The 24,519-nt window shown below is 47.3% G+C and overlaps 1 protein-coding gene across 1 annotated transcript in view; it reads left to right on the top strand.

Annotated features, from left to right (window-relative positions):
- Positions 1-24,519, top strand: part of LOC109883951 (serine/threonine-protein kinase SMG1) — a gene marked incomplete at its 5' end in the record, with an annotated part of 73,653 nt that overhangs the window by 39,684 nt on the left and 9,450 nt on the right. The window contains 9 exon segments of the mRNA XM_031821787.1: positions 1-2; positions 5,883-6,109; positions 6,579-6,741; positions 8,494-8,683; positions 12,716-13,008; positions 13,792-14,001; positions 16,326-16,463; positions 16,826-16,978; positions 24,212-24,391. The exon segment at positions 1-2 is cut by the window's left edge and continues 233 nt beyond it. Coding sequence (XP_031677647.1) covers positions 1-2; positions 5,883-6,109; positions 6,579-6,741; positions 8,494-8,683; positions 12,716-13,008; positions 13,792-14,001; positions 16,326-16,463; positions 16,826-16,978; positions 24,212-24,391 — 1,556 coding nt within the window.

A 24,519-nucleotide genomic window follows, 5' to 3' on the forward strand; every position in this document is an offset into this window, starting at 1 on the left:
AGGTACGGTGTAATGGGGGGTGTGTGGTGGAGGATAGAAGTGTGTGTGTGTGTGTGTGGTGGAGGATAGAAGTGTGTGTGTGTGTGTGGTGGAGGATAGAAGTGTGTGTGTGTGTGTGTGTGTGTGGTGAGGATAGAAGTGTGTGTGTGTGTGTGTGGTGAGGATAGAAGTGTGTGTGTGTGTGTGTGGTGAGGATAGAAGTGTGTGTGTGTGTGGTGAGGATAGAAGTGTGTGTGTGTGGTGGAGGATAGAAGTGTGTGTGTGGTGAGGATAGAAGTGTGTGTGTGTGTGTGTGTGGTGAGGATAGAAGTGTGTGTGTGTGTGTGGTGAGGATAGAAGTGTGTGTGTGTGTGTGGTGAGGATAGAAGTGTGTGTGTGTGTGTGGTGAGGATAGAAGTGTGTGTGTGTGTGGTGAGGATAGAAGTGTGTGTGTGTGTGGTGAGGATAGAAGTGGTGTGTGTGTGGTGAGGATAGAAGTGGTGGTGTGTGTGGTGAGGATAGAAGTGTGTGTGTGTGGTGAGGATAGAAGTGTGTGTGTGTGGTGAGGATAGAAGTGTGTGTGTGTGGTGAGGATAGAAGTGTGTGTGTGTGGTGAGGATAGAAGTGTGTGTGTGTGGTGGAGGATAGAAGTGTGTGTGTGGTGGAGGATAGAAGTGTGTGTGTGTGGTGGAGGATAGAAGGTGTGTGTGTGAGTGATAGAAGTGTGTGTGTGTGTGTGTGTGTGTGTGTTGTGTGTGTGGTGAGGATAGAAGTGTGTGTGTGTGTGGTGAGGATAGAAGTGTGTGTGTGTGTGGTGAGGATAGAAGTGTGTGTGTGTGTGGTGAGGATAGAAGTGTGTGTGTGTGTGGTGAGGATAGAAGTGTGTGTGTGGTGAGGATAGAAGTGTGTGTGTGTGTGGTGAGGATAGAAGTGTGTGTGTGTGGTGAGGATAGAAGTGTGGTGGTGTGGTGAGATAGAAGTGTGTGTGTGTGGTGAGGATAGAAGTGTGTGTGTGTGGTGAGGATAGAAGTGGTGTGTGTGGTTGAGGATAGAAGTGTGGTGTGGTGTGTGGTGAGGATAGAAGTGTGTGTGTGTGTGTGGTGAGGATAGAAGTGTGTGTGTGTGTGTGGTGAGGATAGAAGTGTGTGTGTGTGTGGTGAGGATAGAAGTGTGTGTGTGCTGGGTGAGGATAGAAGTGTGTGTGTGTGGTGAGGATAGAAGTGTGTGTGTGTGGTGAGGATAGAAGTGTGTGTGTGTGGTGAGGATAGAAGTGTGTGTGTGTGGTGGATAAGTGTGTGGTGTGTGTGTGGTGAGGATAGAAGTGTGTGTGTGTGGTGGAGGATAGAGTGTGTGGTGTGGTGAGGATAGAAGTGTGTGTGGTGGAGGATAGAAGTGTGTGTGTTGGTGAGGATAGAAGTGTGTGTGTGTGGTGAGGATAGAAGTGTGTGTGTGTGGTGAGGATAGAAGTGTGTGTGTGTGGTGAGGATAGAAGTGTGTGTGTGTGGTGAGGATAGAAGTGTGTGTGTGTGGTGAGGATAGAAGTGTGTGTGTGTGGTGAGGTAGAAGTGTGTGTGTGGTGTGTGTTGGTGAGGATAGAAGTGTGTGTGTGTGGTGAGGATAGAAGTGTGTGTGTGTGTGAGGATAGAAGTGTGTGTGGTGGAGGATAGAAGTGTGTGTGTGTGGTGAGGATAGAAGTGTGTGTTGTGTGGTGAGGATAGAAGTGTGGTGTGTGTGGTGAGGATAGAAGTGTGTTGTTGTGGTGAGGATAGAAGTGTGTGTGTGTGGTGAGGATAGAAGTGTGTGTGTGTGGTGAGGATAGAATGTGTGGTGTGTGTGGTGAGGATAGAAGTGTAGTGGTGTGGTGAGGATAGAAGTGGGTGTGTGTGGTGAGGATAGAAGTGTGTGTGTGTGGTGAGGATAGAAGTGTGGTGGTGGAATAAAGTGTGGTGGGGAGGAAAGAAGTGGTGTGTGTGTGGTGAGGATAGAAGTGTGTGTGTGTGGTGGAGGATAGAAGGTGTGTGTGTGTGAGGATAGAGGAAAGTGGTGTGGTGGTGAGGATAGAAGTGTGTGTGTGTGGTGAGGATAGAAGTGTGTGTGTGTGGTGAGGATAGAGTGTGTGTGTGTGTGGTGAGGATAGAAGTGTGTGTGTGTGGTGAGGATAGAAGTGTGTGTGTGGTGAGGATAGAAGTGTGTGGTGTGGTGAGGATAGAAGTGTGTGTGTGGTGAGGATAGAAGTGTGTGTGTGTGGTGAGATAGGAAGTGTGTGTGTGTGGTGGAGGATAGAAGTGTGTGTGTGTGTGGTGAGGATAGAAGTGTGTGTGTGTGGTGAGGATAGAAGTGTGTGTGTGTGGTGAGGATAGAAGTGTGTGTGTGTGGTGAGGATAGAAGTGTGTGTGTGTGGTGAGGATAGAAGTGTGTGTGTGTGGTGAGGATAGAAGTGTGTGTGTGTGGTGAGGATAGAAGTGTGTGTGTGTGGTGAGGATAGAAGTGTGTGTGTGTGTGTGTGTGTGGTGAGGATAGAAGTGTGTGTGTGTGGTGAGGATAGAAGTGTGTGTGTGTGGTGAGGATAGAAGTGTGGTGAGGATAGAAGTGTGTGTGTGTGGTGAGGATAGAAGTGTGTGTGTGTGGTGAGGATAGAAGTGTGTGTGTGTGGTGAGGATAGAAGTGTGTGTGTGTGGTGAGGATAGAAGTGTGTGTGTGTGGTGGAGGATAGAAGTGTGTGTGTGTGTGTGGTGAGGATAGAAGTGTGTGTGTGTGTGGTGAGGATAGAAGTGTGTGTGTGTGTGGTGAGGATAGAAGTGTGTGTGTGTGTGGTGAGGATAGAAGTGTGTGTGTGTGGTGAGGATAGAAGTGTGTGTGTGTGGTGAGGATAGAAGTGTGTGTGTGTGGTGAGGATAGAAGTGTGTGTGTGTGGTGGAGGATAGAAGTGTGTGTGTGTGGTGGAGGATAGAAGTGTGTGTGTGTGGTGGAGGATAGAAGTGTGTGTGTGGTGAGGATAGAAGTGTGTGTGTGTGTGTGTGTGTGTGGTGAGGATAGAAGTGTGTGTGTGTGTGGTGAGGATAGAAGTGTGTGTGTGGTGAGGATAGAAGTGTGTGTGTGTGTGGTGAGGATAGAAGTGTGTGTGTGTGTGGTGAGGATAGAAGTGTGTGTGTGTGTGGTGAGGATAGAAGTGTGTGTGTGTGGTGAGGATAGAAGTGTGTGTGTGTGGTGAGGATAGAAGTGTGTGTGTGTGGTGAGGATAGAAGTGTGTGTGTGTGGTGAGGATAGAAGTGTTGTGTGTGTGTGTGTGTGTGGTGAGGATAGAAGTGTGTGTGTGTGGTGAGGATAGAAGTGTGTGTGTGTGGTGGAGGATAGAAGTGTGTGTGTGTGGTGGAGGATAGAAGTGTGGTGTGGTGGAGGATAGAAGTGTGTGTGTGTGGTGGAGGATAGAAGTGTGTGTGTGTGGTGAGGATAGAAGTGTGTGTGTGTGGTGAGGATAGAAGTGTGTGTGTGTGGTGAGGATAGAAGTGTGTGTGTGTGGTGAGGATAGAAGTGTGGTGGTGTGTGGTGAGGATTAGAATGTGTGTGTGTGTGTGTGTGGTGAGGATAGAAGTGTGTGTGTGTGTGGTGAGGATAGAAGTGTGTGTGTGTGGTGAGGATAGAAGTGTGTGTGGTGAGGATAGAAGTGTGTGTGTGTGGTGAGATAGAGTGTGTGTGTGTGGTGAGGATAGAAGTGTGCTGTGTGTGGTGAGGATAGAAGTGTGTGTGTGTGGTGAGGATAGAAGTGTGTGTGTGTGGTGAGGATAGAAGTGTGTGTGTGTGGTGAGGATAGAAGTGTGTGTGTGTGGTGAGGATAGAAGTGTGGTGTGTGTGGTGAGGATAGAAGTGTGTGTGTGTGGTGAGGATAGAAGTGTGTGTGTGTGTGGTGAGGATAGAAGTGTGTGTGTGTGGTGGAGGATAGAAGTGTGTGTGTGTGGTGAGGATAGAAGTGTGTGTGTGTGGTGAGGATAGAAGTGTGTGTGTGTGGTGAGGATAGAAGTGTGTGTGTGTGGTGAGGATAGAAGTGTGTGTGTGTGGTGAGGATAGAAGTGTGTGTGTGTGGTGAGATAGAAGTGTGTGTGTGGTGAGGATAGAAGTGTGTGTGTGTGGTGAGGAATAGAAGTGTGTGTGTGTGGTGAGGATAGAAGTGTGTGTGTGTGTGTGTGTGGTGAGGATAGAAGTGTGTGTGTGTGGTGAGGATAGAAGTGTGTGTGTGTGGTGAGGATAGAAGTGTGTGTGTGTGTGTGTGTGGTGAGGATAGAAGTGTGTGTGTGTGGTGAGGATAGAAGTGTGTGTGTGTGTGTGTGTGGTGAGGATAGAAGTGTGTGTGTGTGGTGAGGATAGAAGTGTGTGTGTGTGTGGTGAGGATAGAAGTGTGGTGAGGATAGAAGTGTGTGTGTGTGGTGAGGATAGAAGTGTGTGTGTGTGGTGAGGATAGAAGTGTGTGTGTGTGGTGAGGATAGAAGTGTGTGTGTGTGGTGAGGATAGAAGTGTGTGTGTGTGGTGAGGATAGAAGTGTGTGTGTGTGTGTGTGTGTGTGGTGGGGATAGAAGTGTGTGTGGTGAGGATAGAAGTGTGTGTCAACAAAAAAAACACAAATTCCTTCCATTTTATTTTGGGTTTAAAAACGTAATTTAAGCTGTTAACTAGAAGTGGTTGTTTTTGGCCCGTTACCGGGTTTGGGGGACACACGCACACATACCCCCCCCCTGATGGTGAAGCAATGCATTTCCTTCTCTCTCCAGATGACCTGGCATGCCTCCTAGCTCAATGTTTACAAGAGACATAGAGGACATGTTGACACCTAATATACTATCTAGACATACAGGACATGTTGACACCTAATATACTATCTAGACATACAGGACATGTTGACACCTAATATACTATCTAGACGTACAGGACATGTTGACACCTAATATACTGTCTAGACGTACAGGACATGTTGACACCTAATATACTATCTAGACGTACAGGACATGTTGACACCTAATATACTATCTAGACGTACAGGACATGTTGACACCTAATATACTATCTAGACATACAGGACATGTTGACACCTAATATACTATCTAGACATACAGGACATGTTGACACCTAATATACTATCTAGACATACAGGACATGTTGACACCTAATATACTATCTAGACATACAGGACATGTTGACACCTAATATACTATCTAGACGTACAGGACATGTTGACACCTAATATACTATCTAGACCTACAGGACATGTTGACACCTAATATACTATCTAGACATACAGGACATGTTGACACCTAATATACTATCTAGACATACAGGACATGTTGACACCTAATATACTATCTAGACGTACAGGACATGTTGACACCTAATATACTATCTAGACATACAGGACATGTTGACACCTAATATACTATCTAGACATACAGGACATGTTGACACCTAATATACTATCTAGATATGTTGACACCTAATATACTATCTAGACCTACAGGACCCCCAGGGGGGTGAAAGTGGGTCTCTAACTTGGGAAGTGTAACAACCCCTCACCAATGTTATCAGAATGACGTTGTCCACCTTTACTGGTCCGCTTGTCTTTCTGGCTGATCCCTCCTTTCCTTCCTTCCTTCCTTCTATCCTTTTTTCCTTCCTTCCTTCCTTCCTTCCTTCTTTCCTTCCTTCTTTCCTTCCTTCCTTCTTTCCTTCCTTCCTTCCTTTTTTCCTTCCTTCCTTCTTTCCTTCCTTTTTTTCTTTCCTCCTTTCCTTCCTTCCTTCTTTCCTCCTTTCCTTCCTTCCTTCCTTCCTTTTTTCCTTCCTTTTTTCCTTCCTTTTTTCCTTCCTTCCTTACTTCCTTCCTTCCTTTTTTCCTCCCTCCCTCCCCCCCTCCCTCACAGGAGCTGAACACTAACTTCCGTCAGATCATCTTCCCGGAGGCTCTACGCTGCATGTTGAAGGGCGAGGCCACCCTGGAGACCATGCTGTCGGAGCTGGACCTTTTAGTGGAGCAGTGTGCAGACGGGGTCTCCCTGCAGGGGCTGGCCGACGCCCTGCACACACACCTCCGCAGCGCCGCCATGGGCCTGGAGCACGAGGCGGACACACAGTGTCTCCACATCACCAGGTTAGAACAGACACTGTCTCCACATCACCAGGTTAGAACAGACACTGTCTCCACATCACCAGGTTAGAACAGACACTGTCTCCACATCACCAGGTTAGAACAGACACTGTCTCCACATCACCAGGTTGGAACAGGGGAACAGACAGGCAGTAGGGTTTGTGTTAATTGGTTATGTTACATTACAGGATGTTGAGGGCCCAGTACTGGGAACAGACAGGCAGTAGGGTTCGTGTTAATTGGTTAAGTTACATTGCAGGATCTTGCGGGCCCAGTACTGGGAACAGACAGGCAGTAGGGTTCGTGTTAATTGGTTATGTTACATTACAGGATGTTGAGGGCCCAGTACTGGGAACAGACAGGCAGTAGGGTTCGTGTTAATTGGTTATGTTACATTGCAGGATGTTGCGGGCCCAGTACTGGGAACAGACAGGCAGTAGGGTTCGTGTTAATTGGTTATGTTACATTGCAGGATGTTGCGGGCCCAGTACTGCCAGCTGATGCAGCCTCCAGGGGCCAGTATGGATGCCGTGGGACAGGACTCTCCTAAGATGTCCGCCGGTCAGATGCTGCTGGTGGCCTTCGATGGCATGTTTGCTCAGCTAGAGACCGCCTTCGGGCAGCTCACAGAGAAGGTTACACATCTACTTCCTCAATGTCCTCTCTCTCCCTCTCTCTCTCTCTTTCTCAATCTCTTTACCCTCTCACCCTCTCTCTTTCTCAATCTCTTTCTCAATCTCTTTCCCCTCTCTCAGCCTCTCTTTCTCAATCTCTTTCCCCTCTCTCAGCCTCTCTCTCTCAGCCTCTCACTTTCTCAAGCTCTTTCCCCTCTCTCAGCCTCTCTCTTTCTCAAGCTCTTTCCCCCCCCTCACCCTCTTTCTCAATCTCTTTACCCACTCAGCCTCTCTCTTTCTCAAGCTCTTTCCCCCCTCTCAGCCTCTCTTTCTCCATCTCTTTCTCAATCTCTTTCCCCTCTCTCAGCCTCTCTCTCTCTCTCTCTCTCTCTCTCTCTCTCTCTCTCTCTCAGCCTCTCCCTTTCTCAAGCTCTTTACCCTCTCAGCCTCTCTTTCTCAAGCTCTTTCCCTTCTCAGCCTCTCTTTCTCAAGCTCTTTCCCCCCTCTCACCCTCTCTCTTTCTCAATCTCTTTCCCCTCTCAGCCTCTCTCTTTCTCAATCTCTTTACCCTCTCAGCCTCTCTCTTTCTCAAGCTCTTTACCCTCTCAGCCTCTCTCTTTCTCAAGCTCTTTCCCTTCTCAGCCTCTCTTTCTCAAGCTCTTTCCCTTCTCAGCCTCTCTTTCTCAAGCTCTTTCCCCCCTCTCAGCCTCTCTCTTTCTCAAGCTCTTTACCCTCTCAGCCTCTCTCTTTCTCAAGCTCTTTTCCCTCTCAGCCTCTCTCTTTCTCAAGCTCTTTTCCCTCTCAGCCTCTCTCTTTCTCAAACTCTTTCCCCCCCCTCTCACCCTCTTTCTCAATCTCTTTCCCCTCTCAGCCTCTCTCTTTCTCAATCTCTTTACCCTCTCAGCCTCTCCCTTTCTCAAGCTCTTTCCCCTCTCAGCCTCTCTCTTTTCTCAAGCTCTTTCCCCTCTCAGCCTCTCTCTTTCTCAAGCTCTTTCCCCTCTCAGCCTCTCTCTTTCTCAAGCTCTTTCCCCTCTCTCAGCCTCTCTCTTTCTCAAGCTCTTTCCCCCCCCTCACCCTCTTTCTCAATCTCTTTACCCTCTCAGCCTCTCTCTTTCTCAAGCTCTTTCCCCCCTCTCAGCCTCTCTCTTTCTCAAGCTCTTTCCCCTCTCTCAGCCTCTCTCTTTCTCAATCTCTTTCCCCTCTCTCAGCCTCTCTCTCTCTCTCTCTCTCTCTCTCAGCCTCTCCCTTTCTCAAGCTCTTTACCCTCTCAGCCTCTCACTTTCTCAAGCTCTTTACCCTCTCAGCCTCTCTCTTTCTCAAGCTCTTTACCCTCTCAGCCTCTCTCTTTCTCAAGCTCTTTACCCTCTCAGCCTCTCTCTTTCTCAAGCTCTTTACCCTCTCAGCCTCTCTCTTTCTCAAGCTCTTTACCCTCTCAGCCTCTCTCTTTCTCAAGCTCTTTCCCCCCCCCCTCTCAGCCTCTCTCTTTCTCAAGCTCTTTCCCCCCCCCCTCTCAGCCTCTCTCTTTCTCAAGCTCTTTCCCCCCCCTCTCACCCTCTTTCTCAGTCTCTTTCCCCCCTCTCACCCTCTTTCTCAGTCTCTTTCCCCCCTCTCACCCTCTTTCTTTATGGCTCAATCACTCTTTCATCTTAAACTCATCTTTGTCTTGTTATTCCTCTTCACTCCACATTCCATTTGTTTGTCACTTTTATCTCAGGCTATTCCTTTCTTCTCACTCTCCCGTCTCTCAATGACGTTATTTCCTCTCCTCTCTAGATGATTTCCATGGAGGTACCGCCGGCGTGGAGGAAGGTGGATGTGATGCGTGAGGCGCGGGCGGCCCAGGTCCATTTCTTCCACAGCGGTCCTCACAGACATGTTCTGGAGGAGATCTTCTTCCTCAAGAGACTCCAAACCATCAGGGAGTTTTTCAGGCTCTGTGGATCCTTCGCTCAGACACTCTCTGGTGAGAATACTGATGGCTTTATATAGTCTCTCTGTGTGGATCCTTCGCTCAGACACTCTCTGGTGAGAATACTGATGGCTTTATATAGTCTCTCTGTGTGGATCCTTCGCTCAGACACTCTCTGGTGAGAATACTGATGGCTTTATAGTCTCTCTGTGTGGATCCTTCACTCAGACACTCTCTGGTGAGAATACTGATGGCTTTATATAGTCTCTCTGTGTGGATCCTTCGCTCAGACACTCTCTGGTGAGAATACTGATGGCTTTATAGTCTCTCTGTGTGGATCCTTCACTCAGACACTCTCTGAGAATACTGATGGCTTTATATAGTCTCTCTGTGTGGATCCTTCGCTCAGACACTCTCTGGTGAGAATACTGATGGCTTTATATAGTCTCTCTGTGTGGATCCTTCGCTCAGACACTCTCTGGTGAGAATACTGATGGCTTTATAGTCTCTCTGTGTGGATCCTTCACTCAGACACTCTCTGGTGAGAATACTGATGGCTTTATATAGTCTCTCTGTGTGGATCCTTCGCTCAGACACTCTCTGGTGAGAATACTGATGGCTTTATAGTCTCTCTGTGTGAATCCTTCACTCAGACACTCTCTGGTGAGAATACTGATGGCTTTATATAGTCTCTCTGTGTGGATGCTTCGCTCAGACACTCTCTGGTGAGAATACTGATGGCTTTATAGTCTCTCTGTGTGGATCCTTCGCTCAGACACTCTGGTGAGAATACTGATGGCTTTATATAGTCTCTCTGTGTGGATCCTTCGCTCAGACACTCTCTGGTGAGAACACTGATGGCTTTATAGTCTCTCTGTGTGGATCCTTCGCTCAGACACTCTCTGGTGAGAATACTGATGGCATTATATAGTCTCTCTGTGTGGATCCTTCGCTCAGACACTCTCTGGTGAGAATACTGATGGCTTTATATAGTCTCTCTGTGTGGATCCTTCGCTCAGACACTCTCTGGTGAGAATACTGATGGCTTTATAGTCTCTCTGTGTGGATCCTTCGCTCAGACACTCTCTGGTGAGAACACGGATGGCTTTATAGTCTGTGAGGATCCTTCGCTCAGACACTCTCTGGTGAGAATACTGATGGCTTTATAGTCTCTCTGTGTGGATCCTTCGCTCAGACACTCTCTGGTGAGAATACTGATGGCTTTATAGTCTCTCTGTGTGGATCCTTCACTCAGACACTCTCTGGTGAGAACACGGATGGCTTTATAGTCTGTGTGGATCCTTCGCTCAGACACTCTGGTGAGAACACGGATGGCTTTATAGTCTCTCTGTGTGGATCCTTCGCTCAGACACTCTCTGGTGAGAACACGGATGGCTTTATAGTCTGTGTGGATCCTTCGCTCAGACACTCTGGTGAGAACACGGATGGCTTTATAGTCTCTCTGTGTGGATCCTTCGCTCAGACACTCTCTGGTGAGAACACGGATGGCTTTATAGTCTGTGTGGATCCTTCGCTCAGACACTCTGGTGAGAACACGGATGGCTTTATATATTCTCTCTGTGTGGATCCTTCGCTCAGACACTCTCTGGTGAGAATACTGATGGCTTTATATAGTCTCTCTGTGTGGATCCTTCGCTCAGACACTCTCTGGTGAGAATACTGATGGCTTTATATAGTCTCTCTGTGTGGATCCTTCGCTCAGACACTCTCTGGTGAGAATACTGATGGCTTTATAGTCTCTCTGTGTGGATCCTTCGCTCAGACACTCTCTGGTGAGAACACGGATGGCTTTATAGTCTCTCTCTGTGTCAAAATTCATTTTCAATTTAAGGGGTCATAGGCCGGGGAAACATATGTTTACATTACCAAAGTAAGTGAGGTAGATAACAAACAAACACTAAGTGAAATAAAAAGTTAAAACAGTCATTATTACACTAGTTAGAAAAGAATCAAGACGTTTCAAATGTCATGTGTCTGTTATGAGCGTTGTCCTGTCACTCAGATCCAGAACGGCAGTAGAGGTCAACACTAACGTCATGTGTCTGTTATGAGCGTTGTCCTGTCACTCAGATCCAGAACGGCAGTAGAGGTCAACACTAACGTCATGTGTCTGTTATGAGCGTTGTCCTGTCACTCAGATCCAGAACGGCAGTAGAGGTCAACACTAACGTCATGTGTCTGTTATGAGCGTTGTCCTGTCACTCAGATCCAGAACGGCAGTAGAGGTCAACACTAACGTCATGTGTCTGTTATGAGCGTTGTCCTGTCACTCAGATCCAGAACGGCAGTAGAGGTCAACACTAACGTCATGTGTCTGTTATGAGCGTTGTCCTGTCACTCAGATCCAGAACGGCAGTAGAGGTCAACACTAACGTCATGTGTCTGTTATGAGCGTTGTCCTGTCACTCAGATCCAGAACGGCAGTAGAGGTCAACACTAACGTCATGTGTCTGTTATGAGCGTTGTCCTGTCACTCAGATCCAGAACGGCAGTAGAGGTCAACACTAACGTCATGTGTCTGTTATGAGCGTTGTCCTGTCACTCAGATCCAGAACGGCAGTAGAGGTCAACACTAACGTCATGTGTCTGTTATGAGCGTTGTCCTGTCACTCAGATCCAGAACGGCAGTAGAGGTCAACACTAACGTCATGTGTCTGTTATGAGCGTTGTCCTGTCACTCAGATCCAGAACGGCAGTAGAGGTCAACACTAACGTCATGTGTCTGTTATGAGCGTTGTCCTGTCACTCAGATCCAGAACGGCAGTAGAGGTCAAAACTAACGTCATGTGTCTGTTATGAGCGTTGTCCTGTCACTCCCATCCAGAACGGCAGTAGAGGTCAACACTAACGTCATGTGTCTGTTATGAGCGTTGTCCTGTCACTCAGATCCAGAACGGCAGTAGAGGTCAACACTAACGTCATGTGTCTGTTATGAGCGTTGTCCTGTCACTCAGATCCAGAACGGCAGTAGAGGTCAACACTAACGTCATGTGTCTGTTATGAGCGTTGTCCTGTCACTCAGATCCAGAACGGCAGTAGAGGTCAACACTAACGTCATGTGTCTGTTATGAGCGTTGTCCTGTCACTCAGATCCAGAACGGCAGTAGAGGTCAACACTAACGTCATGTGTCTGTTATGAGCGTTGTCCTGTCACTCAGATCCAGAACGGCAGTAGAGGTCAACACTAACGTCATGTGTCTGTTATGAGCGTTGTCCTGTCACTCAGATCCAGAACGGCAGTAGAGGTCAACACTAACGTCATGTGTCTGTTATGAGCGTTGTCCTGTCACTCAGATCCAGAATGGCAGTAGAGGTCAACACTGTACAGTCGGTATCTGAGAGATTCTTTGTGTCAGATGAAGAAAGGGGGAGGGTCTTAGGAAACAAGGTTTCATCCACTCTGTTTTTATAAAAAACCTTTTTCAACTAGAGAAACGGTTTAAATACATACAGATACTTATCAGGATATTATTATTGACAATATATCGTACCGTTTTGACGATTGCTAGTTGTCTGTTTCTGCTCCAGAACTCCATGATGTTCTCTCAGCTTGTTCTCTAACTGTCTAAATGGAGTTGGTTTTTAGCACTTCTGTCTCCCTGGCTTCTGTCTCCCTGGCTTCTGTCTCCCTGGCTTCTGTCTCCCTGGCTTCTGTCTCCCTGGCTTCTGTCTCCCTGGCTTCTGTCTCCCTGGCTTCTGTCTCCCTGGCTTCTGTCTCCCTGGCTTCTGTCTCCCTGGCTTCTGTCTCCCTGGCTTCTGTCTCCCTGGCTTCTGTCTCCCTGGCTGACCTAAACTTGTTTTCTCATGGCTCTCTCTCGTCTCTCTGCAGCAGACGTATAGTGAGCAGTATGTTTGGAACATCGACTCACAAAATCACTATCGAATAGTAATCCATATAGAATCGTAGGAATCTAAATACTTATCGTATCGCCACCTAAGTATGATAATATTGTATTGTGAGGTCCCTGGCAATTCCCAGCCTTATGAAACAGTATCTGAAACATTATATATATATATATAGTGCGTTTGACCCCCTCTCTCTCTCCCCCCCTCCCTCCCTCCCAGGTACGTGCCCCCCAGTGTCTGAGGACCCTCCTCCCTCCAACGGCCCAGTAGTGGGTCTGGGGGGTGTAGGTCTACCAGGGAAGCCCCTGTTCCGGGGGGCGGCGGCGGCGGTGGTAGTGAGCGAGGAGCAGATGACCCGGCCCATCAAGGCGTTCACAGCAGAGTTTGTCCGTCAGATGCTGATTGGTCTTCCCACCCAGACCCTGGGTCTGTCTCTCTGCAGCACTCTGTCTGCCCTGGGTCTGGATCTTACCGCGCAGGTGGAGGCCAAGGACTTTGGAGCCGACGGCAAGGTAGGAAGGAGGCCGTGGAATGTTATAGGAAGGAGGCCGTGGAATGTTATAGGAAGGAGGCCGTGGAATGTTATAGGAAGGAGGCCGTGGAATGTTATAGGAAGGAGGCTGTGGAATGTTATAGGAAGGAGGCCGTGGAATGTTATAGGAAGGAGGCCGTGGAATGTTATAGGAAGGAGGCCGTGGAATGTTATAGGAAGGAGGCCGTGGAATGTTATAGGAAGGAGGCCGTGGAATGTTATAGGAAGGAGGCCGTGGAATGTTATAGGAAGGAGGCCGTGGAATGTTATAGGAAGGAGGCCGTGGAATGTTATAGGAAGGAGGCCGTGGAATGTTATAGGAAGGAGGCCGTGGAATGTTATAGGAAGGAGGCCGTGGAATGTTATAGGAAGGAGGCCGTGGAATGTTATAGGAAGGAGGCCGTGGAATGTTACAGGAAGGAGGCCGTGGAATGTTACAGGAAGGAGGAAGTGGAATGTTATAGGAAGGAGGAAGTGGAATGTTATAGGAAGGAGGAAGTGGAATGTTATAGGAAGGAGGAAGTGGAATGTTACAGGAAGGAGGAAGTGGAATGTTACAGGAAGGAGGAAGTGGAATGTTACAGGAAGGAGGAAGTGGAATGTTATAGGAAGGAGGCCGTGGAATGTTATAGGAAGGAAAAGGTAGGAAGTGGAATGTTATAGGAAGGAGGAAGTGGAATGTTAGGGACCTGATCGATCAACATGTTATAGTGTCCTCATACATGTTCTGTCCTGATTTAATGTGTGGTTGTTAATTGTCCAGGTGTCGCTGGATGAGTTGTGTAAGCAAACAGTGGTGCAGGGTCTGGGCGCAGGCCGTATGTCTCAGCTGCTACTGAACAGAGGCACGGTGCTGGCGTCCTCCTACGACACGGCCTGGAAGAAACTGGACCTGCTCAGACGCCTGGAGACCAGCCTGGACGCTGCCAAGGTCTCCCTGCAACGCACCCAGCTACACATCACCATGTTCCAGGTGAGAGGAGGAGGGGGGGGGGGGGTGGGTTAACCCTGTCCTGTCTCTGTGTAGCCCAGTGGCAGCATGAAGACTTGATAGGTTCTAGGACCCAGCGTGTGTGTGTTTGTTAGTTAAAGGGATAATCCACCCCCAGGAATATAAATCATGAAACCCCTGTCAATTTGGTAAAAGCCTGTGTTGTATCAGTGGGTTAAATAACATGATTTAACCACTAAGTGGTCTGTTTGAGAAATCAAAAAATCGTGTAGGAACGCGTCATAGCTACACTATATATATATATATATATATACACACACACGAGTATGTGGGACACCCATTAAAATGTGTGGATTCGGCTATTTAAGCCACACCCTGTTGCCGACAGGTGTATAATCAAGCACACAGCCATGCAATCTCCATAGACAAACATTGGCAGTAGAATGTGCTTACTGGAGAGTTCAGTGACTTTCAATGTGGCACCGTCATAGGATGCCACCTTTCCAACAAGTTAGTTGGTCAAATTTCTGCCCTGATAGAGCTGCCCGGGTCAACTGTGAGTGCTGTTATTGTGAAGTGGAAACGTCTAGGAGCAACAACGGCTCAGCCGCGAAGTGGTAGGCCACACAGGCTCACAGAACAGGACCGCAGAGTGCTGAAGCGCGTAGCTCTTAAGAATCGTCAGTCCTCGGTTGCAACACTCATTGCTGAGTTCCCAACTGCCTTCTGGAAGCAACATCAGCACAATAACTGTTCGTCGAGAGCTTCATGAAATGGGTTTCCATGGCCGAGCAGCCACACACAAGACTAAGATCACCATGTGCAGTGTTAAGCGTCGGCCTGGAGTGGTGTAAAGCTCGCCGCCTCTGGACTCTGGAGCGATGATTCACCATCTGGCGGTCCGACGGATGAATCTGGGTTTGGCGGATGCCAGGAGAACGCTACCTGCCCCAATGCATAGTGACAACTGTAAAGTTTGGTGGAGGAGGAAGAATGGTCTTGGGCTGTTTTTCATGGTTCAGGCCCCTTAGTTCCAGTGTAGGGAAATCTTAACACTACAGCATACAATGACATTCTAGACGATTCTGTGCTTCCAACTTTGTAGCAACAGTTTGGTGAAGGCCCTTTCCTGTTTCAGCATGACAATGCCCCCGTGCACAAAGCCAGGTCCATACAGAAAAGGTTTGTCGAGCTCAGTCTGGAAGATCTTGACTGGCCTGCACAGAGCCCTGACCTCAACCCCATCAAACACCTCTGGGATGAATTGGAACGCTGACTGCGAGCCAAGCCCAATCGCCTAACATCAGTGCCCGACCTCACCAATGCTCTTGTGGCTAAATGGAAGCAAGTCCCCGCAGCAATGTTCCAACATCTAGTGGAAAGCCTTCCCAGAAGAGTGGAGGCTGTTATAGCAGCAATGTTCCAACATCTAGTGGAAAGCCTTCCCAGAAGAGTGGAGGCTGTTATAGCAGCAATGTTCCAACATCTAGTGGAAAACCTTCCCAGAAGAGTGGAGGCTGTTATAGCAGCAATGTTCCAACATCTAGTGGAAGGCCTTCCCAGAAGAGTGGAGGCTGTTATAGCAGCAATGTTCCAACATCTAGTGGAAAGCCTTCCCAGAAGAGTGGAGGCTGTTATAGCAGCAATGTTCCAACATCTAGTGGAAAGCCTTCCCAGAAGAGTGGAGGCTGTTATAGCAGCAAAGGGGGGACCTACTCTGTATTAATGCCTGTGATTTTGGAATGAGATGTTTGACGATCAGGTGTCCACATACTGTTGGTCATGGAGAGTACATGGTTCTGTCACAGGAGATAATGTGTTATCACATTTCATAACGTTTTTTAAACCATTACCTTCACTCCAGATTGCTGTATCAGCCAATAGACAGTACCGTCATACTTGTTCTAGAACAAGTATATAATCAGGTTTATATCGTCATGACAACATATATACAGTATGTGCTCAATCTACAGTGTACCAAATTATTCAACCAATTACCATCTCGTAATGCGCCCCTTTGTGTCTGAGGCAAGGGCCCTTGTTGCCGTTCCCTGCACACTCTCTGGGTAGCAGAGTTGCACGTTTTTGTTTTTACAGCTAGCTAGCTAGCATGCTGATATTGACTTTGGGATTATTCTGTGTAGCTACGTTTGCTAGCTGGCCAACCCCAGAGAGAGCATTGTATTGTGGGTTTTGTAGTCAACTTGAGCTGCAATCGATTTTCACATGTTGCTACGATGACAAAAATGAAATATTCGTTCACAACAATAAATATTGTTTATCATAGGAAGTAGTGTTTTGGGATGGATTATCCCTATTAACCCCGTCCTCTGTCTGTGTTCCAGTGGCAGCATGAGGACGTGCTCGGACCTAGGACCCAGCCGATGAGTGTGAGTCCTCCTCCTCGCTCCATCATCCTCAGTAGTATGAAGAAGAAGCTTTACAAACTCAGCCAGGATGAGGCGGCCATCGCTGCTGTACAGGTCGGTCATCACCAATTATTATTTATCTTTTTTATTTAACTTGGCAAGTCAGTTGAGAACAAATAATTTTTTTTACAATGACAGCTGAGGAACAGTTTGTTTAACTGCCTTGTTCAGGGGCAGAACGACAGATTTTTACCTTGTCAGCTCGGGGATTCGATCTAGCAACCTTTTCAGTTACTGGCCCAACGCTCTAACCACTAGGCTACCTGCTGACCAATCTGTCACCCTTGATAGCTAACTAGACCGTTACTCTTAGCTACTCCTGTAAATAAAATGCTCTCTTTTCTCTCTCTGGTCTGAGTCCTTTAATGACTGTGTGTCTGTGTTTTTTTATTGGATCTGTCCTCTCCCCCCTGCAGGAGAAGCTGGCATCACTAGAGGGCAGTATAGAGCAGCGTCTGAAGTGGGCCGGAGGGGCCAACCCTGCCCTGGCCCCGGTGCTCCAGGACTTTGATCTGACCATCGCAGAGCGCCGCGCCCTCGTGGCCCGGGAGAGCCAGCGTACCAGCCAGGTACACCACCCACGCTGCCCACCTTTTCTGGGTTTACGTCTCCACCTTTTCTGGGTTTACGTCTCTACCTTTTCTGGGTTTACGTCTCCACCTTTTCTGGGTTTACGTCTCCACCTTTTCTGGGTTTACGTCTCCACCTTTTCTGGGTTTACGTCTCCACCTTTTCTGGGTTTACGTCTCCACCTTTTCTGGGTTTACGTCTCCACCTTTCCTGGGTTTACGTCTCCACCTTTTCTGGGTTTACGTCTCCACCTTTCCTGGGTTTACGTCTCCACCTTTTCTGGGTTTACGTCTCCACCTTTTCTGGGTTTACGTCTCCACCTTTCCTGGGTTTACGTCTCCACCTTTCCTGGGTTTACGTCTCCACCTTTCCTGGGTTTACGTCTCCACCTTTTCTGGGTTTACGTCTCCACCTTTCCTGGGTTTACGTCTCCACCTTTTCTGGGTTTACGTCTCCACCTTTCCTGGGTTTACGTCTCCACCTTTCCTGGGTTTACGTCTCCACCTTTTCTGGGTTTACGTCTCCACCTTTTCTGGGTTTACGTCTCCACCTTTTCTGGGTTTACGTCTCCACCTTTCCTGGGTTTACGTCTCCACCTTTTCTGGGTTTACGTCTCCACCTTTCCTGGGTTTACATCTCCACCTCACAATTGGCATACTATTTGAATGCACGGAGATACCGTGATGAGATCCTGAGGCCCATTGTCGTGCCATTCATCCGCCTCCATCACATCATGTTTCATTACGATAATGCAGATCCATGTTGCAAAGGATCTGAACACAATTCCTGCTGAAAATGTTCTTCCATGGCCTGCATACTCACCAGACATGTCACCCATTGAGCATGTTTGGGATGCTCTGGATAGACATGTCACCCATTGAGCATGTTTGGGATGCTCTGGATAGACATGTCACCCATTGAGCATGTTTGGGATGCTCTGGATAGACATGTCACCCATTGAGCATGTTTGGGATGCTCTGGATAGACATGTCACCCATTGAGCATGTTTGGGATGCTCTGGATAGACATGTCACCCATTGAGCATGTTTGGGATGCTCTGGATAGACGTGTCACCCATTGAGCATGTTTGGGATGCTCTGGATAGACATGTCACCCATTGGGCATGTTTGGGATGCTCTGGATAGACATGTCACCCATTGGGCATGTTTGGGATGCTCTGGATAGACATGTCACCCATTGGGCATGTTTGGGATGCTCTGGATAGACATGTCACCCATTGAGCATGTTTGGGATGCTCTGGATAGACATGTCACCCATTGAGCATGTTTGGGATGCTCTGGATAGACATGTCACCCATTGAGCATGTTTGGGATGCTCTGGATACACGTGTCACCCATTGAGCATGTTTGGGATGCTCTGGATAGACGTGTCACCCATTGAGCATGTTTGGGATGCTCTGGATACACGTGTCACCCATTGAGCATGTTTGGGATGCTCTGGATACACGTGTCACCCATTGAGCATGTTTGGGATGCTCTGGATAGACGTGTCACCCATTGAGCATGTTTGGGATGCTCTGGATAGACGTGTCACCCATTGGGCATGTTTGGGATGCTCTGGATAGACGTGTCACCCATTGGGCATGTTTGGGATGCTCTGGATAGACGTGTCACCCATTGGGCATGTTTGGGATGCTCTGGATAGACGTGTCACCCATTGAGCATGTTTGGGATGCTCTGGATAGACATGTCACCCATTGGGCATGTTTGGGATGCTCTGGATAGACGTGTCACCCATTGAGCACGTTTGGGATGCTCTGGATTGACGTGTCACCCATTGAGCACGTTTGGGATGCTCTGGATTGACGTGTCACCCATTGAGCACGTTTGGGATGCTCTGGATAGACGTGTCACCCATTGGGCACGTTTGGGATGCTCTGGATAGACATGTCACCCATTGGGCACGTTTGGGATGCTCTGGATAGACATGTCACCCATTGAGCACGTTTGGGATGCTCTGGATAGGCATGTCACCCATTGAGCATGTTTGGGATGCTCTGGATAGGCATGTCACCCATTGAGCACGTTTGGGATGCTCTGGATAGACATGTCACCCATTGAGCACGTTTGGGATGCTCTGGATAGACATGTCACCCATTGAGCACGTTTGGGATGCTCTGGATAGACATGTCACCCATTGAGCACGTTTGGGATGCTCTGGATAGACATGTCACCCATTGAGCATGTTTGGGATGCTCTGGATAGACATGTCACCCATTGAGCAGGTTTGGGATGCTCTGGATAGACATGTCACCCAATGAGCATGTTTGGGATGCTCTGGATAGACATGTCACCCATTGAGCATGTTTGGGATGCTCTGGATAGACACGTCACCCATTGAGCATGTTTGGGATGCTCTGGATAGACATGTCACCCATTGAGCATGTTTGGGATGCTCTGGATAGACATGTCACCCATTGAGCATGTTTGGGATGCTCTGGATAGACATGTCACCCATTGAGCATGTTTGGGATGCTCTGGATAGACATGTCACCCATTGAGCATGTTTGGGATGCTCTGGATAGACATGTCACCCATTGAGCATGTTTGGGATGCTCTGGATAGACATGTCACCCATTGGGCATGTTTGGGATGCTCTGGATAGACATGTCACCCATTGAGCATGTTTGGGATGCTCTGGATAGACATGTCACCCATTGAGCATGTTTGGGATGCTCTGGATAGACATGTCACCCATTGGGCACGTTTGGGATGCTCTGGATAGACATGTCACCCATTGGGCACGTTTGGGATGCTCTGGATAGACATGTCACCCATTGAGCATGTTTGGGATGCTCTGGATAGACATGTCACCCATTGAGCATGTTTGGGATGCTCTGGATAGACATGTCACCCATTGAGCATGTTTGGGATGCTCTGGATAGACATGTCACCCATTGAGCATGTTTGGGATGCTCTGGATAGACATGTCACCCATTGGGCATGTTTGGGATGCTCTGGATAGACATGTCACCCATTGGGCATGTTTGGGATGCTCTGGATAGACATGTCACCCATTGGGCATGTTTGGGATGCTCTGGATAGACATGTCACCCATTGGGCACGTTTGGGATGCTCTGGATAGACATGTCACCCATTGGGCACGTTTGGGATGCTCTGGATAGACATGTCACCCATTGAGCATGTTTGGGATGCTCTGGATAGACATGTCACCCATTGAGCATGTTTGGGATGCTCTGGATAGACATGTCACCCATTGGGCATGTTTGGGATGCTCTGGATAGACATGTCACCCATTGGGCATGTTTGGGATGCTCTGGATAGACATGTCACCCATTGAGCACGTTTGGGATGCTCTGGATAGACATGTCACCCATTGAGCACGTTTGGGATGCTCTGGATAGACATGTCACCCATTGAGCACGTTTGGGATGCTCTGGATAGACATGTCACCCATTGAGCACGTTTGGGATGCTCTGGATAGACATGTCAACCAATGAGCATGTTTGGGATGCTCTGGATAGACATGTCACCCATTGAGCATGTTTGGGATGCTCTGGATAGACATGTCACCCATTGAGCATGTTTGGGATGCTCTGGATAGACATGTCACCCATTGAGCATGTTTGGGATGCTCTGGATAGACATGTCACCCATTGAGCATGTTTGGGATGCTCTGGATTGACATGTCACCCATTGAGCATGTTTGGGATGCTCTGGATTGACGTGTTTGACAGTGTGTTCCAATATCCAGCAACACACAGCCATTGAAGAGGAGTGGGACAACGTTCCACAGGCCACAATCAACAGCCTGATCAACTCTATGTGAAGGAGATGTGTTGCGCTGCATGAGGCAAATGGTCACACCAGATACTGACTGGTTTTCTGATCTACAACCCTACTTTTTTATCTTTTTTTTTAAGGTATCTGTGACCAAACCATGTATACCTGTATTCCCAGTCATGTGACATCCATAGATTAGGACCTCATTTATTTATTTCAATTGACTGATTTCCTTATGAACTGTAACGCACCAAAACATTCTGAAATTGTTGCATGTTTGTTTATATTTGTTCAGTATAGAATTGCAGGGGGGAAAACATTTTAAAATACAAAAATAATTCGGGGGGGAGGGACCACCCTGCAATATCGTGCACTCCCACTTTTCTACATAGTCAGGAGCCCATGAATAGACCAACAGGTATGACTGATGATTAAAGCAGGTGTTAAACATGGGCTTTGCTTCACAGAAAGCAGCAGTTGATTTACTCCATTGTCAACACTTTAAATCACATCAGTAGACCAATATCCTTAAGTATCATGACATCACCTTTTATAACCTTCAATCTGTTTGTTTTTTTAATCATATTCTGGACCAGAATAAGGCTCTACTACCTATTGTTCCTGCAGTGAGGGACTCAACATCTTCATCAAATGTGTTCATAATTTACCTGAAGAGAATCGCTAACAATCAGTAGTAGCCTACCAGTATGCACATTAGGGAGTAAATGAACAGCTCTCTCACGGATTCGGTTCACATTAAACATCCCGTTCAAAAAGAGCTGTTTGTTTTTGAAACAACCCATCACAAGTCTACACTAACAAGTCTGGACATGGGCTTCCAATCCTAGTTCAATACAAACCAGCTATTTTGGTTTACGTGTCCCTACGCGATACCATAAACATATAAACGACGTTGTATGATTTATGAATAGGAAAAGGGATATTAAAGGATTGAATTATTCAGTCAGTCAGACACCTTTTTTATAAACGAGTCAACGCTTGCTGTTTTGGTCGTCAATCAAAGCCTATTACCCAACACCCTGGTTGTATAGTCTTATGAAACGCACGAGGTAAATGGATGAATGTGCCACGATTTTAAACAAACGCCTGTGTGTCCATGTATGCTGATGATTCAACCGTCTAACATGTCAGCCACCACATCTAAGGAAGTCCCTGAAACCCTGAACAAGGAGTCGCAGTGTGTTTTAGGAGTAGGTGACCAGTAATGAACTGATCCTGATCCAAGAGATTTATATTTGATACAAATCATTCCCTGAGCTGTAAGGAATGTGCTTTTGTTTTTAAAGCAAAACCTCACCGTTCAACGCCTCTCCCCTCTTTGACCTAAATTTGTTTGTATATGTATTGATATGTAGGGTTATGTATCATTTTTTTTTTTAAAATTGTTTTGTGCTTAAGCTGTTCTTGTCTGTGTAATGTTCTGTATTATGTTATGGAACCCAGGAACCCAGGAAGAGTAGCTTTCTGCTTTCACAATCGCTAATGGGGATCCTAATGAAACGCCGCAAAAACAACAAGTGGATTTCAAGCCTTCGTTACCATGTCAACGGGACGTGTGAAATTCATTCACAGGAGAGACGATGAAGACTCGTATCAATGCTCTCCCTCCTCCTCCGTGAGAAGAAATTTGAGCGCAGCCAACCACAGTCTATAAAAATGACACCGGTACCGAGCGGCGGGGACAGAGAACAGACTGACAAAAAAGCAGTGTTTCCCTGCCGACGCTCTGTGACTGACAGCCGACTGTCCTATCAACACTAGACGATACATACCGGTCATTCTAGTGGGAGGAGAAGGCTAAACTGACATTTCTGACTAGACAATACATATCGGTCATTCTAGCGGGAGAAGAAGGCTAAACTGACATTTCTGACTAGACAATACATATCGGTCATTCTAGCGGGAGAAGGCTAAACTGACATTTCTGACTAGTGATTTAAAAAGAAGTGAATAAAAAGAAGTAGCCGGCAGACGGCTCCTATGGAAAACAATGAGTGTTATTTAGCCGACAGACGGCTCCTATGGAAAACAATGAGTGTTATTTAGCCGACAGACGGCTCCTATGGAAAACAATGAGTGTTATTTAGCCGACAGACGGCTCCTATGGAAAACAATGAGTGTTATTTAGCCGACAGACGGCTCCTATGGAAAACAATGAGTGTTATTTAGCCGACAGACGGCTCCTATGGAAAACAATGAGTGTTATTTAGCCGACAGACGGCTCCTATGGAAAACAATGAGTGTTATTTAGCCGACAGACGGCTCCTATGGAAAACAATGAGTGTTATTTAGCCGACAGACGGCTCCTATGGAAAACAATGAGTGTTATTTAGCCGACAGACGGCTCCTATGGAAAACAATGAGTGTTATTTAGCCGACAGACGGCTCCTATAGAAAACAATGAGTGTTATTTAGCCGACAGACGGCTCCTATAGAAAACAATGAGTGTTATTTAGCCGACAGACAGCTCCTATGGAAAACAATGAGTGTTATTTAGCCGACAGACGGCTAAATTTAGCCGGCTCCTATGGAAAACAATGAGTGTAATTTAGCCGACAGACGGCTCCTATGGAAAACAATGAGTGTTATTTAGCCGACAGACGGCTCCTATAGAAAACAATGAGTGTTATTTAGCCGACAGACAGCTCCTATGGAAAACAATGAGTGTTATTTAGCCGACAGACGGCTAAATTTAGCCGGCTCCTATGGAAAACAATGAGTGTAATTTAGCCGACAGACGACTCCTATGGAAAACAATGAGTGTTACTTAGCCGACAGACGGCTCCTATGGAAAACAATGAGTGTTATTTAGCCGACAGACGGCTCCTATGGAAAACAATGAGTGTTATTTAGCCGACAGACAGCTCCTATGGAAAACAATGAGTGTTATGTAGCCGACAGACGATGCTGATGGAAAACAATGAGTGTTATTTAGCCGACAGACGATGCTGATGGAAAACAATGAGTGTTATTTAGCCGACAGATGGTGCCTATAGAAAACATTTGTATAGTCCACATCTTTTGACCAGGGTTCAAGCTAGTAACTGTGTGTTCTTCAAGCCTGGCCCTGGAGAGCTATTTAAAAGTATATCTAAACTTTATTATTCCCACTACCAGTTCACGTTCCTCAACTTTATTATTCCCACTACCAGGTGACATTCCTCAACTTTATTATTCCCACTACCAGGTGACATTCCTCAACTTTATTATTCCCACTACCAGTTCACGTTCCTCAACTTTAGTATTCCCACTACCAGGTGACATTCCTCAACTTTATTATTCCCACTACCAGTTCACGTTCCTCAACTTTATTATTCCCACTACCAGGTGACATTCCTCAACTTTATTTTTCCCACTACCAGTTCACGTTCCTCAACTTTAATAGTCCTGTTTCCAGGTGACGTTCCTGTGCAGTACAATACTGAACTGTATTCTTCCTGTTCCCAGGTGACGTTCCTGTGTAGTACCATACTGAACTTTGAGGGCCTGCGGATGCGGACCCCTGAGGCCCTGAGCATGGACTCTGCTCTGTTTGAGCTGCTGAAGAGGTGCCAGCAGACCTGCTCCTACGCTGCCCAGTTCAACACCTCCGTCTCCTCCATAGAGCTACAGCTGCTGCACAGACTGGTGAGTACTGACCCCTACCTACAGCTCCACAGACTGGTGAGTACTGACCCCTAGCTACATCTCCAGGGACAGGGCTGATATAGGGGTACCATTTTTGACTTTCCTTACTCACCCATTTCTCCCATCTC

This window comes from Oncorhynchus kisutch, unplaced genomic scaffold (assembly GCF_002021735.2).
Source record: "Oncorhynchus kisutch isolate 150728-3 unplaced genomic scaffold, Okis_V2 scaffold4016, whole genome shotgun sequence".
NCBI classification, from domain to species: Eukaryota; Metazoa; Chordata; class Actinopteri; order Salmoniformes; family Salmonidae; genus Oncorhynchus; species Oncorhynchus kisutch.